Genomic DNA, 17,517 nt, shown 5'->3' with positions numbered 1-17,517 from the left:
TGTTAGCCCTGTTGGACTCGGGGTGCACTAGGTGCATAATTAGCCCCAAAGTAGTGGAGGAAATGGGACTGAGACTAAAAACTTTAAAAAGACCCATTGCATTCTGTCAATTAGACAGGTCAATTGCAGGAGGGGGCCCAGCTAGCTTTATGACCGAACCCCTTGAACTGCAGTTGGGGAATCATGTAGAAAATCTCAGATTTATTGTAGCCCTTGGGATGGAGAGACCCCTCATTCTAGGACTGCCCTGGCTTCGAAAATGGAACCCACGGGTAAATTGGAAGACGGGGGTCCTGCGCATCCGCACGGCAGAACCAACTCCGGAAAAGGAAAGCCCCCCCCCCCGAGAGACGACATAAAATCAGAAAGGGCGACAGTAGCCATTAGCCATATTGAGGGAGAAGAGAAAATTCCAAAGGAATATTGGGATCTCAAGGAAGTTTTTAGCGAAAAGGCATCGGATGCTCTACCTCCCCACAGGGCCACCAACTGCACCATTGAAATCCTTCCTGGGGTGAAGCTTCCCAAACCAAAAATTTACCCCATGACACCTCGAGAATTGGGGGAATTGCGAAATTTTATTGACAAAAACTTAAAACGGGGATTCATCGAACGAGCCAAACCCAAGGTGGCGGCGCCAGTAATGTTCCGCGAAAAGAAGGATGGATCCTTTTGTCTCGTAGTTGATTATAGAAATATGAACGCGATTTGCGTAGAAAACGTCTACCCCCTCCCACTCATGAAGGACATGTTAGCCCATTTAGGGAAGGGAAAAATTTTCACCAAACTTGATTTAAGAGAGGCATACTACCGAGTGAGAATAAAAGAGGGGGATGAATGGAAGACAGCATTTAATTGCCCTCTGGGATGTTTCCAGTTTAGAGTACTCCCTTTTGGACTACAGGGAACCCCGGCTGTATTCATGCAGCTGATCAACGAAGTATTGCATGAGCACCTGTATAAGGGGGTGTTGGTCTATTTGGATGACATTCTGATCTATTCTGACAACATGGCCGACCATGTAAAGTTGGTACGGACGGTCTTGAAGAAACTCAGAGCAGCTGAACTCTATGCCAAGCTTTCTAAATGTGAATTTCACCAAGACAAAATCGACTATCTTGGATATCGTATCTCGCATGAGGGAATAGAGATGGACCCTGAAAAGGTCCGGGCAGTGCTGGAATGGGCCACACCGCGCACCCGTAAACAGTTACAGGGTTTCTTAGGGTTTGCTAACTTTTATAGACAATTTATCCCCTCTTTCGCGAAAATCGCACTACCAATTACAGACTTGCTAAAAACCAAAGAGGAAGTTAAGCCCAAACCCTCGAAACCACTAGAATGGACTATGGACTGTCAAGCCGCTTTCGAAAAATTGAAACGACTTTTTGCGACTGAACCTATGCTCAAACACCCCGACATGGAACAACCTTTTGTAGTACAAGCTGACGCCAGCGACGTAGCTGTAGGAGCAATACTCTTGCAAAAGAATGAAAATGGGATATTACAACCCTGTGCTTACACGTCCCGTAAACTGTCGGAGACGGAAAGGAGATGGGCCATATGGGAGAAAGAGGCGTTTGCAGTCAGATGGGCACTGTTGACATGGAGACAATTTTTAGAAGGGGCGAAACACCCTTTCGAAGTGTGGACTGATCATAAGAATCTAGAAGCATTAAAAACACCCCGCAAACTATCACCAAAACAGGCTCGTTGGGCCCAACATTTCAAGCGATTCAATTTCACTCTGCGTTACCTTCCTGGTGGAAAAAACTTCATGGCAGACGCACTTTCCAGATTGCCGCAGTACAACAGCATCAAGGAGGAAATGGTTCAACCAATGATCCCCTTGACACAATTGGCGACACCTGTCACTACCAGAGCGCAGAGTAAAACCGAACCAGAACTCTCGGGGGATTTACTCGAAAATTTGCAAGAAGCACTAAAAACTGACGAGTGGTTTAAGAACCACTCGAATGAATGCACACTTCGTGACGGCCTAGCTTGGGTTCGATCGACATTGTATGTTCCAACCACTTTAAGGACAACCGTATTGACATATGCTCATGATGCCAAGGCCGCAGGACACTTTGCGTTTGTCAAGACTCTACATCTTGTTAAGAGACAATTTTGGTGGCCTGCACTTAAAAAGGACATAGAGGCATATGTGGCTAGCTGTCCAGTATGTGCCTCCGCTAAAAGACCTCCAGGAAAATCCCCTGGATTACTGCAAAGTGTAGCTAGACCGAATGCCCCATGGAAGGAAATATCTATGGATTTTATTGTGGACTTACCAGAGAGTGAGGGCTGCACTGTCATTTGGGTAGTAACTGATTTATTTTCCAAACAAGTGCATTTCATCCCTTGCTCAAAGATCCCTTCAGCAAAAACCCTCGCAAAACTGTTTATTCGGCAGATTTACCGACTACATGGATCTCCGAAAAGAATAATTTCTGACAGGGGTGTGCAATTTACTTTCAGTTTCTGGAAAGAGTTTTTGAAATTGATAGGCTCCGCACAGGGGCTAAGTTCCAGTCACCACCCTCAGACAAATGGGGCCTGTGAAAGAACCAATGGGATGCTCGAACAATACCTGAGGTGTTACGTAAATTACCAGCAAGACAATTGGGTAGACTTGTTGCCATTTGCAGAAGTGGCATATAATAATTCCATACACAGTAGCACTGGATTCACCCCTTTTAAGGTCGCATCGGGCCAGGATTTCGTACCCATTCCCGAGCTACCACAAGATGATCCCCAAAATCCCTCCTTGATGGATTGGATTGAACAATTAAAGAGCACATGGGCAGTGACTCGGAAGGCATTAGATGAGGCACACCGGGCTCATAAGGCGCAAGCCGATAAGAAAAGGTCCCCAGCTCACCTTTATAAAGTGGGAGATAAAGTCTATTTATCTACCAAATGCTTACAGACTACCCAGAAGTCCAAAAAGCTGGGGCCTAAGTATGTGGGACCATTTCGTGTGATTAGACTAATTAATCCAGTAACAGTTGAATTGGAATTACCAAAAACGTTGAGACGCATACATCCTGTATTTCATGTTAGTTTATTGAAACCTGAACACTCGTCTCCCCTAAGGACTGACCAAAGCACCCCTCCAATTCCCATTCTCATAGAGGGGGAGCAACATTTTGAAGTTAAAGAAATCTTGGACTCTAGAAAACACCATGGTAAAGTCCAATATCTGATTGCCTGGAAACATTTCCCTTTGTCTCAGGCTGAATGGGTGAGTAAACGGGATGTCCGAGCTCCCAAGAAAATACAGCAATTCTATACCAAATACCCAGATAAACCTTAATTATTGTATATATTCTGTTTCTCTCTCTTTTCTTTCCTCTTATTTAGGAATAATGTCTCTTCTGCAAGAGGGGCCGAATGTCAGCCTCAGCTTTGCTTGCTTCAGCTGCCATAAGAAACGGGGGAGGGATTAGTTATGGGGCGAAGGGTGGGAAGATGCAGGAGGTGTTTTTTTTCCTTGTAGGACGTGTCTTCATAAGAAACGAAAGTGAATCTTCAAAGGGGACGGCTGACCAACTGCCCTACATTCCTGATGAATGACGCTGCCAGACGTGATGCCACCTGACCTTTGGGAGACCTTTGGATTGGCTGATGATCAATGGACATGGGGTGGGGGGAAGCTTAGTAGATGCATTTCGTGCGTTTTGCTCACTTCCAGCTTTACCTGGGTTGCGATCATTTCATATTCAGTAAAAGTACTAATCTCTTCAAAATGTTTGAGTTTGGGTTTTCCTTTCCTGGATATTGAAGGAAGCATACCTGACATATTTCATATTTTGCAACTACTATATCTTTTTCTTACTGAACCCATAAAGCAATAACTTTCTTTCATCCTTATTATTGCAGCAATCATATGCATTTGTTTTTTACAAATTAGTGGACCAGTGAAATACTGTGGATATAGTACACTTAGACTTCAGCAAGGTATTCAACGAAGTAGACCATAGTCTACTTCTTGGTAAGGTAGAAAAAAATGGAATAGATAGCATCATCATCAGATGGATTTATAACTAGCTGACAAACCATACTCAACGAGTAATCCTTAATGATACTAGGTCTACATGGAGGGAAGTAAGCAGTGGGCTACCACAATGTTCCATCTTAAGCCCAGTACTCTTCAGTATCTTCCTTAGATGAGGGAGTAGAAGGGGAACTTACCAAATTTGCAGATGATATTAATCTAGCAGGAATAGCCAACAGCCTGGATGATAGGCTCAAGATCCAGATGGATCTTGACAGACTTGAACACTGGGCCCTATCTAACAAAATGAAATTCAATGTAGAGAAAAGTAAACTCTTGCACTTAGGCAAGAAAAACCAAAAGTACACATATAAACTGGGTGATACCAGGCTTAATAGCAGCAACTGTGAGAGGGATCTTGGAGTCTTAATGGACAGCCAATAAAATGTGAGCCAACTATGTGCGGTGGCAGCCAAAAAAGCCAATCCAATCCTAAATTGTATTAACAGAGGGATTCAATCAAGATCAAGTGAGGTACTAATACCACTCTATAAAGCCTAGAATACTGCATCCAGTTTTGGTCACTACACTATAAAAAAGATGTTGAGGCTCTAGAAGAGTGCAGAGAAGAGCAACAAAGATGATTAGGGGACTGGAGGCTAAAACATATGAAGAATGGTTATAGAAACTGGGCATAGTGAAGAGAAGGACCAGGGGAGACATGATAGCAGTGTTCCAATATTTGAGGGGCTGTCACAGAGAAGAGGGTGTCAACTTGTTTTGCAAAGCACCTGAAGGCCAGACAGGGAATAATGATGGAAACTGATGAAGAAGAGATTCAACCTAGAAAAAAGGTGAAATTTTCTGACAGTGAGAACAATCAACCAATGGAACAGCTTGGCTTCCAAAGTTGTGGGGGCTTCATCACTGGAGGCTTTCAAGAAGAGACTAGACTGCCATCTGTCAGAAATGATGTAGGGTCTTCTGCTTGGGCAGGGGGTTAGACTACCTTGTAGGGATGACCTACAAGGTCTCTTCCAACTCTGTTAATCTGTTATCTGTTAACTTTTAATCACTCTATCAAGCATCTGTTGCCATGATTTCTCTTATTGTACCTCATACATTTTTGTCGGTTTTTTTCAGGCTTTTACAAAAAAAAACATTTGCATTATTTTCCTTATATCTTCTATCAATTGATTATCTTGGTAAATTAACCTATCTTCAATTTTTTTCATATAGGTCTTATAATGTCTTTTTCTGCAGCCATTCCATTTTCCATTTTCTTTCCCTTTTTTCGTTTTCTATATACATTTTTGTACTTTCGTTTTCAGATTTTTGACACCTTTGTATCCTACCCTATTTATTTAAATCTTTCATCATAAATGATCAAATAATTATTTCAAAGTTCTATTTCTTTGCCATTTGTACATATAAATGTACAAATGGCAAAGAAATTTACAAAAATTTAAATTTACATTTAAAACACATATTCAAAACTTTTTTTTTTTTACAAATAGACATTTAGTCTCATTTATAATCTCCAAATGGCCAAATTACTTTTTATGCACTTTTTTTCCATTCAATAATTCATGTCATTTAAACAGGGAATGTTTCCCTTTGATCACATTCATTTAGAATGTGCTATTTTCTCTGAAAACTCATCTCTGGTTCATCCATGATCCCCTTTCATGATCATACAAATATCATAAAACTATAGGTGTCTGCATTCATAATAATCAAGTAATATTTTCTGCATTTTTTCTAATTCATTCATTCATTCATAACAGTGCTTTTTACTAAGACCCAAGAAGGTGTAGACTAGGTTAGCAGCCTTAGACATATCCTGCTAACAATAACAAAAATACTGATCAGCTACAGCCTACTTTGATCAGAATGTCATAACTGTGCTCAAAGTCCCAATATGCTCACACTAAGCAAGCTGGGATCTCTAAAGTAGAGGCTACCCTGCAAGCCAACATACTGTTAGTTGCAATTCAGCAATTCAAAGTACACTGAAGTATATTGACACATATTTATATAGACTTAAAATTACATTCTGTTGATTTATTTATTATTTTATTTACAGGATCATAAAAGGGTGGTTATTCAATGTAAAAAAGATGTTGAGACTTGGGTGCAGAGAAGAGCAACAAAGATAATTAAAGGGCTGGAGACTAAAACATATGAAGAACGGTTGCAGGAATTGGGTATGTGTAGTCTAGTGAAAGTGCAAGTAGAAAAATAGAGACCACCTTTGGTGGGAAGGTAACAGCATTCTGTGCACCTTTGGCATTTAGTCATGCCGGCCACATGACCATGGAGACATCTTCGGACAGCGCTGGCTCTTTGGCTTTGAAACGGAGATGAGCACTGCCCCTAGAGCCAGAAACAACTAGCACATATGTGCGAAGGGAACCTTTACCTTTACCTTTACCTTTACCTTTACCTTAGTCTAGTGAAAAGAAGGATTGGGGTGACATGATAGCACTGTTCCAATATTTGAGGGGCTGCCACAAAGAAGATGGGGTCAACCTATTCTCCAAAGCATCTTAAGGCAAAACAAGAAGCAATAAATAGAAACTAATCAAGGAGAGAACCAATCTAGAACTAAAGACAGACTTCCTGACAGTGTGAACAATTAACCAGTGAAACAGCTTGCCTCCAGAAGTTGTGGGTGCTCAATCACTGGAAGTTTTTAAGAAGAGATTGGACAGCCACTTGTCTGAAATGGTATAAGATCTCCTACTTTGGTGGGGGGTTGGACTAGAAGACCTCCAGCATCCCCCCACCTCTATTATTCTGTTTTGTTATTCTGTTATTCTTTCTATGATCATGTGTATCCACCCCATCAAGTCTGAAGAAAGTCCAGAATGGTGTAGGTTATCCTGCCATGGATAGGGGGTTGGACTAGAAGACCACCAAGGTGTTTGAGGATTCATCTGATTTACCATCTACCTATTTGCCATTCAGCCTCTCTATAAACTGCTGGAGGTAGGAAAAATATTCCTTGGAGATTTCAACATCCAGACTGCATTATGAGTGTGCTTCTCAACAACCATGACAACATGAAGGCATTTTCACATACCACTTGCACAACATACTGCAGAAGATATGTGCATGGTTTGATCCTGTAATATTAAGAGGATATGATGAAACATCACCATCTCTCTGTCACAACCAGAAGACTGGTAAACTGGAGAAATATTGGCTTATCTGAACTGATGTAAAGGTCACTAAGGTAGCCAGCCTACCACTCCTTAAAGAATGAATGTTCTGGGCGATTTCCCAAGAAACAGATTTTGCAAATTGAGTAGCAAACTAATCCAGAAAAAGTAAGGTATGCATTCTTCTGCCTTATCATACATGGCAACTTTACCCAAAGGAAATGCCTGAAGCTTCAGTGGAACTCTTTTTTTCCTTCCATTACTTCACCAAAGCAGCAGGAGGAAAAAAGTAAACCTGCATCGTAGTACACTGCACAATGTAAAATGCCTTTAACAGTTGTCATAGGAACAACTGTACCCTCTCTCTTTTGTATAAAAAAGCAATGTGGAAAATGTGAGGGAAAATGGAAAATAGTGCATTCTGCCTATTCACTTTCAACAAGGTCTACAGGGAATGGATATAGTTTTACAGGTTTGGTTGAAATTGGTAAATTTAAAAAAAATTCTCGTTTGTCAGATTTATATAGCTCTGTAACTATATAAACTACCTTGGATGTTCATTCCAAAAAGAAACACATTTGTCATAGAAAGAAAATTAAACTAAAACTAAAGAAAAGTAATTATAATTTTTTACATGAAATAAAAAAACCTACACAAATTATAAATTCACCAATAAACGCCAAGTTGTATTGAAGAGTAATATTAAAAAATGTGCCAGATTCATGTATTGAGGCCATGTATTTATATTGTTACATTTTAAAATCTGTTCATTTAATGCAAGCAAGATCATATTTTCCTTTTGTTTAAATAATCTTTTATATTTAAAAGATTAATATTTATATTTGAATATTACCCTTCTTTTACCACTTTAGAGAAGTATATTGTTTCAAGATACAAACAGTATAATCCAACTAGGTATCTACTCAGAATCCCACTATGTTCAGTGGGATGCACGTACACTCCCAATAAGATGGCGTACAAGTGTAATCACGGAGCCCAAGGCTTTATCTTTCTAACTAGCTGGATCTAACAACACGAGTCTTGTTAGATTTTTCAGGGCAAAGAGCGCGATTTGGGGACCCAAGTCTTCTCTAAACCTACTGAGACACCGCACCATCCCCGACCCCTCCAGGGCAGGCGAAGAAAAAAGCCAAGGATACGCTGTAAGCAGAAGGTGCCTTCCGTGGTCGTCGCTTCCTCCATGTTGTCTCCGACAGCAACTCAGCCCCGACGCGTTCTTGGGTTGCCCCTGGAAACCGCCCGGCCATCTTTTGCGGGGATTCGCCCTGTCAGGCTAGCAAGGCTGGCGCGAACTTCCGTTAACGGGATGATTGACCAGGTACTGAGGTCGGCGCCGCTCTATCCTCGCTACCTCTGTGGTCAGTGCCCCCGCGGCAGACTTTTCATTGGGGTGCAGTTTTATAGGCGAAACGTGAATTTGATCGGTTTGATACGGTCACCTCTCCATCCGTTATCAGGGAGGCTCTCGACTATTTATCTATTGCTCCTCTGTTTGAAGCCCCCTCCCATCAAAAAACAAATAGGTTTTTAATGCTCATCCAAATACAATACGTTAAGTGTTCACCCTTAATCCATTAGTTTTTTTGCCGTAGTAGGGGAAATGTTTAGCAGCTTGTTCAGCTACGTTCATTTTCCTTCGCATTGAAAGGTTGCGACCCGGATATTGTTACATCATAAGCAGTATAAAATAAAAATGATTATTTTTAAAATTAGGAAAGCTTGTTTCTAAAATCCATAAATTGTATTATCCAGTTGTTAGAATGTAATCGTTGCTGTCATTTGGTTATTTTCATATTTTTGCAAGCAGTTCATTCAGATGTAAAGTTTTTTTTTCTTGTGCTAGCTCTAAGTGCTAGCTGTAAATGATGATATAGTTATGAAGCATTTAAAAAAAAACAACCTTCCCTGAATAAAGTAACCAAATCCACTTCCATATGACTGCCAAGAAAACTCATGAGTGCAGGGCAATTCAAAATACTGCTAATAACTTAGAACTGTGACAAATTTGTTCAGTACATAAAATAATCTGGAGAGCCATATTGTCTATTTTGCATAATGCCAAAGTATACTTAATGGTGATGTGTAAGAAAACCTTTTTGTAGTAGCATCCCAGCACTGAATTAATTTCTTTGACAAGCTTTTTTGGTTAGTTTCTACAATTCTTCATAGATTCTTAGAATCTAGATTCTTAGAACTGATGACTCTTCTAGTCCAACCCCCTGCTCAAGGCAGGAGTCTTATACAGACCCAATCAAATGGTTGCACAGTCTATTTGAAAACCTCCTCAAATCAACTCATGTTTAAACAATAGTTGCAAATGACTTCACTTTGTATTGTAGACAAATACCCACCATTTTGTTCCTTTTTAGAATAATCAACATTATGCAGGGCACAGAAAAGGAACATGAAGCTGTATGCCAAATAAATTCTCATCTCTCTTTTTCATGATCTCATCAACTCCATCCAACCAAAACTGGAATGGGACAACTTGCTGCATTAGACAAGGTAGACTAGACTAGATGAATTTGACGATTTGAATACGTCTAGAACTGACAAGTGTTCTCTTACTTTATTTTTGCATATTTTAATTTGCATTCCTAACCTGTCATATACAGTTCTGCTTTTGGTAAGTTGAGTTGTGTTTTCTTTTTGTGTGAAGACAGATGCAAAGTAAAAATTAAGTAGTTCTGCTTTCTCTCTATTGCCTGTTACTTCTTTGCCATCTTCCCCCATTAGTGGACTGAAAGAAACTTTTTTTTATTGTTTTTCACATTTGTTGCAAGTCTTACTTACTTTATTTATTTATTTATTATTTAAATTTTTATACCGCCCTTCTCCCGAGGGACTCAGGGCGGTGCACAGCCACAATAAAATACGTAAATCCATAAAATTTAAATAATAATAATAATAATAATAATTTTATTTCTATACCGCCCTTCTCCCGAAGGACTCAGGGCGGTGTACAGCCAATTTAAAAACACAAGACACAACAATGATTAAAAATTAAAATAATTAAATAGATTTGGCCGATTTAAAACCCCAAAAATTTAAAATACCCCAATTTAAAATTATTATGTTGATAGCCCGGCCTGGCAGAACAACAGGGTCTTCAATGCGCAGCGAAACACCCGGAGGTCGGAGATCTTACGTATTTCCGGGGGCAGTTCATTCCACAGGGCTGGGGCTCCCACAGAGAAGGCCCTCCCCCTGGGTGTCGCCAGCCGACATAAAACGACATAAAACGACATAAAAACAATTTAAAACATATTAAATAATTTTGGCCCTATATTAAAACTAAAAACACCCATTAAAATTCGTTATTAAGCCAGCCCAGCCTGTTGAAACAGTAAAGTCTTAAGGGCACGGCGAAAGGTACGTAGGTCAGGGATCATACGAACCTCTGGGGGCAATTCGTTCCAGAGAGCAGGTGCCCCCACAGAGAATGCTCTCCCCCTGGGGGTCGCCAGTTGACATTGTTTGACCGACGGCACCCTGAGGAGTCCCTCTCTGTGGGAGCGTATTGGCCGGTGGGAGGCTATCGGTGGCAGAAGGCATTCTCGTAAGTACCCAGGTCCTAAGCCATGGAGCGCTTTGAAGATGTTAACCAGCACCTTGAATTGCACCCGGAAGACCACCAGGAGCCAGTGCAGCTCGCGCAGGAGCGGTGTTACATGGGTGCGCCATGTCGCTCCCATAATCACCCGCGTGGCCGCATTCTGAACCAGTTGGAGCCTCTGAGTGCTCTTCAAGGGGAGCCCCATGTAGAGAGCATTATAGTAGTCCAGACGGGAAGTGACGAGGGCATGAGTGATCGTGCGCAAGGCGTCCCGGTCCAGAAAGGGATGCAACTGGTGAATCAGGCGAACCTGATAAAAACTTTGTTCAAAGCCTTAGCTTTCCTAACTTCATCTGTGCAGGTTCAAGCTCTTTGTTGATATCCTGCCTTAGTTATGTGTTCTTCTTTCCATTTTTTGTACTTACCCTTTTTTCTCTCAGATGCTATGAGAGTTCTTTGTGTAACCATGCTGGTTTTTCTCTTTTTCAGTGGTATTGAACTGGACTGAGCTTTTATAACTGTTTTTCAGAATTTCCCAAGCTTCTTGAGTTGATTTTCCCTTTAAGATTTGCATCCATGGACTTCCGGCAGTGACGTCAGAGCGGTGTGGGTGAGGGTGCGATCTATAGCTCCTGAAAGCCCAATTAATTCCTGAAAAGGAGCTCTTTAAGGGGATTTCTGAACCCGGAGGGCTCAGAATACTAAAGGGAAAGGTTTTAAGACTTTGGATGATACACTAGTGTCCTGGAGAATAAAACTGAACTCCTTAAATCCAGCGGGGAAAAACTGTCCTTAAGGCAGATCGAGAGCGATGGCGGCCGCAAAGTGAGGAAGCAAAAAGTGGATTCAGCATCGGTGGTCATGGAAGATCGGGGGGGAAAAAAAGAAAGTGAGATTTTTAATAAGCAGAATCACGAAACGAGAGAGGCACAGAGGGAAAAGAAAACGGGAATTGGGAAGGAAAGTGCTTAATGGAGAGATGATCAAATGAAGACATCAGTGAAACAGTGTAATAGAAGTGGCGGAAGAAGTTATCAACAAAGGAGATACAAAGTAACAAACTGAAATATTTGGACTTGAGTTAAGGACTTATCGCAAGGGGAAAAAAGAGTAAATACAGCACAAGAAGGAAGAAACATTGAAGGTATATATAAACTTTGGATTTAAAAATTAAAGAAGTTCTTTCCTTAAATCAGTGGACTGAGAAGGAGATAATTTTGAAAGAAATTTACAGATAGATGTGTGGACAATTGTGGACTTATAAATATTAAGAAGAAAGTAAAGTGTAGTGGGAAGAGGAAAAAAAAGAGATACAGAAGAAAACAAAATACAAAGGGAGAGTCTGGGAGTACTTAGAGATTGTGTGGTAGAATAGAAAATGACTAAGCTTGAACTGTGTGATAGAAAAAATCTGATGCAATAAGGACTGGAGAGAAGAAAATCAGAAAAGAACCCCCCAAAAAGGAAAAGTCTGGTTGGAATTTAATATACTTATACTTACTTACAGAAATTGTAATCTGAGGGGGCAGGAAATTGTGTTTGTTAATAACTTTTGAAAAAGGGGAAGTTATAGAATATATTGCTAAGAATAATCAATGTTAAAGAACTGTTTGGATAAGTGTTGAAGAAACCAAAGGGAAGATATACCTTGATTATTTGGTATTTTATAATAATTATAGTGAAAATATTTGAAAAAGAATAAATACTTAATTAATTAATTAATTAATTAATCTGATTTGGGGAGGAAAAAAGGGGGAACAATTGTTATAGAGCAATTGAATGGTAAAATCTGATTTGAGTGGTGGTGAATAAATTAAAGGGATTGATATATAAGAACTGGTGGTAAAAGGTAAATATAGAATATTGACTAAGAAAATTGTGGTTACAAACTGAGAACAAAAGGAGGGTAATAAAAAAGGGGGGGAGGGAAATATAGACAAATATATATTTATATATATACTAGCTGTACCCGACCACGCATTGCTGTGACCCAGTCTGGTGCTTCCGCTGGGCTAAAAGAGCGAGGCTGAAGTTCCAAACTCTCCACGACCATTTGGTGGGCGTGGCCAACTCGACGTCACTCACTTTCATCAATCACATGACAGCCCCCGAGCCACGCCTAGCCAGCTGGTGATTAGGGCAGAGAACCGGTTGCTAAAAAACAATGGGAACCACAAAATCCTCCCTCTCTGTCTCCCCCTCTCTCTTTGTATCTCTCTATGTCTCTCTCTCTCCCCTGTCTGTAACTCTCTATGTCTCTCTCCCCCCTCTGTATCTCTCTATGTGTCTCTCTCTCCCCCTCTCTCTGTATCTCTATGTCTCTCTCTCCCCCCTCTCTCTGTCTCTCTCTCCCCCCTGTATCTCTCTATGTCTCTCTCTCCCCCCTCTGTATCTCTCTATGTGTCGCTCCCCCTCTCTGTATCTCTCTATGTGTCTCTCCCCCTCTCTGTATCTCTCTATGTCTCTCTCTCCTCCCCTCTGTATCTCTCTGTCTCTCTCTCTCCCCCGTATCTCTATGTGTCTCTCTCCCCCCTCTGTATCTCTCTATGTGTCTCTCCCCCTCTCTGTATCTCTCTATGTCTCTCTCCCACCCTCTCTCTCTCTCTCTCTCTGTATGTGTCTCTCCCCCCCCCCAGTTTCCCTGTATTTCTCTATGTCTCTCTCCCTCCCTCCCTCTCTGTTTATCTCTGTCTCTGGCCCGGCCTGTTCTGCATCCCCCGCCGTCGCCCTTACCCTTTCAGGCCAGGCCTTCGCAGCTCTCCGCACCACAGCAGAAACTCGGGGGCCCCCTCCGTCCTCCCTACACAGATGTTCTCTGGGGGCTCGACAGGGAGACACATAGCAGGGAAGGGAAGGGAGGGAGGGAGGGGGTGCAGCGGGGGTTCGAGGCTGGTTTGGGGCTTCCCGCCCGGAGGAAGAAAGCGGCAAAGCCAGGAGCCACGCACAGCCCACTGGATCCCTGCCGCGCAGTTCTCATCCCCTGCCTGCCAAGGGCAGGGGAATGATTAAATCCCCGCTCTTCCAGGCGAAATGAAGGAGGGCCGGCCATCCTCCCTCCTGGCCGTTTCTGCCCCCCGAAGCCTCCCAGGAGCCCCTTTTCTGCCAGAGGCCAAAATTTTTGTGTAGGCTCCGTGAACTGCCAGAGCGCCCACCTGGGAATCAAAGACGGTGCTGGTCAAAGGCGACCCCGAGGCTCCAGTTGCCTCCATCTCCCGCTCACCGACCGGCTGATCTCAACGGTCAATTGAAAATATGTTAGGGAAGGAAAAAGATAAAACAGCGCCGACAATGAATAGTATGCAAAATATGCTCCAAATGATTCAAGAGTCATTGATGAAGTCACAAGAAAGAATGGCGGATAATCAATCAGGTATTACAGAGACCTGGTTGGGCCAGGAGGGAGGGGTCCCTCTGGTTGAGATGTTCCCACCAGGCTTCAGAGCATTCCATCAGCCAAGGGCCCAGGGTAGGGGCGGGGGTGGTGGTGGCGGTTATTATTAAAGGAGGTCTTGGTCCAAGGGAGACCACTGTGCCACAGATTGCCGGATGTGAGTCCCTCTTTGTGAGGTGGGGTCAGGGGGTTCAGATGGGCTTGTTGCTAATGTACCTGGCTCCCTGCTGCGTGGCAACGGCCCTACCCGAGCTACTCGACGTGATAGCCACGGTGGCAGTTGATACTCCTAGGCTTATGGTCATGGGTGATTTCAACTTGCCATCCATTGGTGAAACGTCCGAGATGGCTCGGGAGTTCATGGCTTCCATGACGGCCATGGACCTGACCCAGTTAGTTCATGGCCCCACTCACAGGGGGGGACACACTCTGGACCTGATTTTTGTCTCTGGCCAGTGGTTGGGTGGTCTTCTTATAGGGGATATAGAGATGGAACCCTTGTCATGGACAGATCACTCGCTCCTTCGCCTGGACCTTCGAACCGCTACACCCCGCCACAGGGAGGCAGAACCAATAAGGTGGGTCCGCCCCAGGCGCCTGATGGATCCGGATAGGTTCCAGACAGAGCTTGGGCCATTTCCTGAGGACCTGACACATGACTCGGCTGATGACCTGGTAGCTGCCTGGGATCGGACAGCTGAGGGGGCTTTAGATTGAGTCGTGCCTTTGTGGCCTCTGACCCAGTGCCGATCCCGTGGGTCTCCATGGTTTACTGAGAAGCTGAGGGAGATGAAGCGCTGGAAAAGACGCCTAGAGAGCGGTTGGAGGGCCAGTCTCGCTGAATCTGACCGAACACTGGTAAGGTTGCATATTAAGACCTACCTAGTGGCGATAAAGGCGGCAAAGTTTAATTACTTTTCCGCTCATATTGCGTCATCAGATAATCGTCCGGCCACCCTGTTCAGGGTGACCCGCTCCCTGCTACATCCAGGAGTGCGGGAGGACCCCCTGGAAGGCAGGGCCGAGGAATTCGGACAATATCTGTATGACAAAATCGCACAGATTTGGGGGGATTTGGACTCTGACTGGGTAGATTCGGGCAGGGTGGCGAGGAATAGTTTTGAGAATGTTATCTGGGAAGAGTTTGACTCTGTGACCCCTGATGACGTGGACAGGACTTTGGGGAGACTTAGTGCAGCCACATGTTTGCTGGACCCATGTCCCTCCTGGTTAGTACTGGCTTCCCGGGAGGTTACACGAGGCTGGCTCCAGGGAATTATCAATGCTTCACTGAGTGAGGGTTACCTCCCCACGGCCTTGAAAGAGGCAGTGGTGAGGCCTCTCCTCAAGAAGCCTTCCCTGGACCCGGCAGTATTAGCCAACCACCGTCCCATCTCCAACCTTCGCTTTGTGGCGAAGGTTGTTGAGAGTGTGGTCGCACAACAGTTTCCACAATACCTGGAGGAAACGTCTTATCTAGATCCATTCCAGTCGGGCTTCAGGCCCGGATACAGCACGGAAACGGCATTGGTCACATTGGTAGATGATCTCTGGAGGGCTCGGGACAGGGGTTGCTCCTCTGTTCTGGTCCTGTTAGACCTCTCAGTGGCTTTTAATACCATTGACCATGGTATCATGCTGCGCCGGTTGGAAGAGTTGGGGATGGGGGGCACCATGTTACGGTGGTTCTCCTTTCTCTTGGACCGGTTGCAGTTTGTGTTGGCAGGGGGGCAGAGGTCGACCTCGAGACGCCTCATGTGGGGTGCCTCAGGGGTCGGTTCTCTCGCCCCTTTTGTTCAACATCTATGTGAAGCCACTGGGTGAGATCATCCATGGCTTCGGGGTGAAGTACCACCAGTACGCTGACGACACCCAGCTGTACATCTCCACCCCCGGCCACCCCAATGATGCCCTTGAAGTGATGTGTCGGTGCCTGGAGGCCGTGCGGATCTGGATGGGGAGGAACAGGCTCAGGCTCAACCCATCCAAGACTGAGTGGCTGTGGTTTCCGGCATCCCAATATAGTCAGTTGACACCATCACTGACTATTGGGGGCCAGTCCTTGGCCCCCACGGAGAGGGCTCGCAATTTGGGCATCCTCCTGGATACGCAGCTGTCCTTGGAGGAACATCTGATGGATGTAGCCAGGGGGACCTTTTATCAGGTTCGCCTGATCCGCCAGTTGCGGCCCTTCCTAGATCGGGATTCCTTGTGCACAGTCACTCATGCCCTCGTCACCTCTCGCCTGGACTATGGTAATGCTCTCTACATGGGGCTCCCCTTGAAGAGCACCCGGAGACTCCAACTGGTCCAGAATGCGGCCGCGCAGGAGCTGCATGGCGCTCCCACATAACATCTCTCCTGCGTGACCTGCACTGGCTCCCAGTGGTCTTCCGGGTGCGCTTCAAGGTGTTGGTTTTCACCTTTAAAGCGCTCCATGGCATAGGACCTGGATATCTTCGAGACCGCCTGCTGCTACCAATGGCCTTCCACCGACCTGTGCACTCCCACAGAGAGGGCCTCCTCAGGGTGCCATCGGCCAAGCAATGTAGACTGGTGGCCCCCAGGGGGAGGGCCTTCTCTGTGGGGGCACCTGCCCTCTGGAATCAACTGCCCCCAGAGATATGAAGAATTCATGACTTCGGTGCCTTCCGCCGTGCCCTGAAGACCTTTTTTTTTCAGCAAGCCGGGCTGGCTTAATACTTTTTAATTTTTTTTATAGGTTTGTTATTGTTCTTTTAATTATGGGGCCAAATGCATATATATCTTTTTTAACTGTATTTTAATGTTTGTATCTATGTTTTTTACTTTGGCTGTACACTGCCCTGAGTCCTTCGGTAGAAGGGCAGTATATAAATTTGATAATAAATAAATAAAAGAAGAGGCCAGAAAACACCATCAAGAAATCAAAAATGAGATAGGGGAAGTAAAAGAAGAATTAAAAAATAAGAAGGAAAAGATGGAAAATATACAACAAACAGTCGTGGAAAAAGAGCAAAAAGTTAAGAAAATAGAAACCAAGGTAGACCAATTAGATCTTAAGTTAGAAATGACGGAGCAGAAAATATTACAATCAAATAAGGAACTGTTGGACTCAATCATATTCTTGGAAATGGAGAAAGCCTCATATTTTCTACGTTTTCAGAATGTCGTGGAGGAGAAAGAGGAAGATCTGGGGGAAAAAATGGTCGAAATAATATCAGAGTTAACACAGAGAGATAAATCGGAGATAAAAGACACCATAGATGAAATTTACCAAGTGCACAACAACTCCATAAGAAGACACCGTTTAGCAAGAGAAGTGCACATAAGATTTATAAAAAAAACAATAAGAGATGAAATCTACAAAAAATCAAGAGAAGGGACCGTAACATATAAAGGGAAA

General features: G+C 43.7%; 1 protein-coding gene and 1 long non-coding RNA gene across 9 annotated transcripts in view; one reads left to right on the top strand and one right to left on the bottom strand.

Moving 5' to 3' along the window:
• The window catches only part of SPAG16 (sperm associated antigen 16), a 539,401-nt gene extending 530,943 nt beyond the window's left edge, over window positions 1–8,458 (bottom strand). For 5 of the 6 annotated variants that reach the window (XM_034433548.2, XM_034433564.2, XM_034433584.2 and 2 more), the window contains exon 1: window positions 8,325–8,458. In XM_034433548.2, the coding sequence (XP_034289439.2) occupies window positions 8,325–8,367 (43 nt within the window). In that variant the 5' untranslated portion in view covers window positions 8,368–8,458. Of the gene's footprint in view, window positions 1–8,265; window positions 8,297–8,324 lie in introns of those variants that run through there. The other variant, XM_034433555.2, reaches the window with a different exon arrangement.
• Window positions 8,459–8,461: 3 nt separating this feature from the next.
• LOC117675215 (uncharacterized) lies at window positions 8,462–12,459 on the top strand. Of its 3 annotated transcripts, none has more exons than XR_009621549.2 (3): window positions 8,462–8,596; window positions 9,555–9,690; window positions 11,231–12,459. It is a non-coding gene; the product is annotated as an uncharacterized LOC117675215 (long non-coding RNA). The 3 variants fall into 3 exon arrangements; XR_004594158.2 differs by having other exon boundaries at window positions 9,555–9,811; XR_009621548.2 differs by having other exon boundaries at window positions 9,555–12,459.
• Window positions 12,460–17,517: the final 5,058 nt, after the last annotated feature.

This window comes from Pantherophis guttatus, chromosome 1, assembly GCF_059756535.1.
Source record: "Pantherophis guttatus breed Tessera chromosome 1, ASM5975653v1, whole genome shotgun sequence".
Classification (NCBI taxonomy): Eukaryota; Metazoa; Chordata; class Lepidosauria; order Squamata; family Colubridae; genus Pantherophis; species Pantherophis guttatus.
This window is presented reverse-complemented; position numbering and strand designations above follow the sequence as displayed.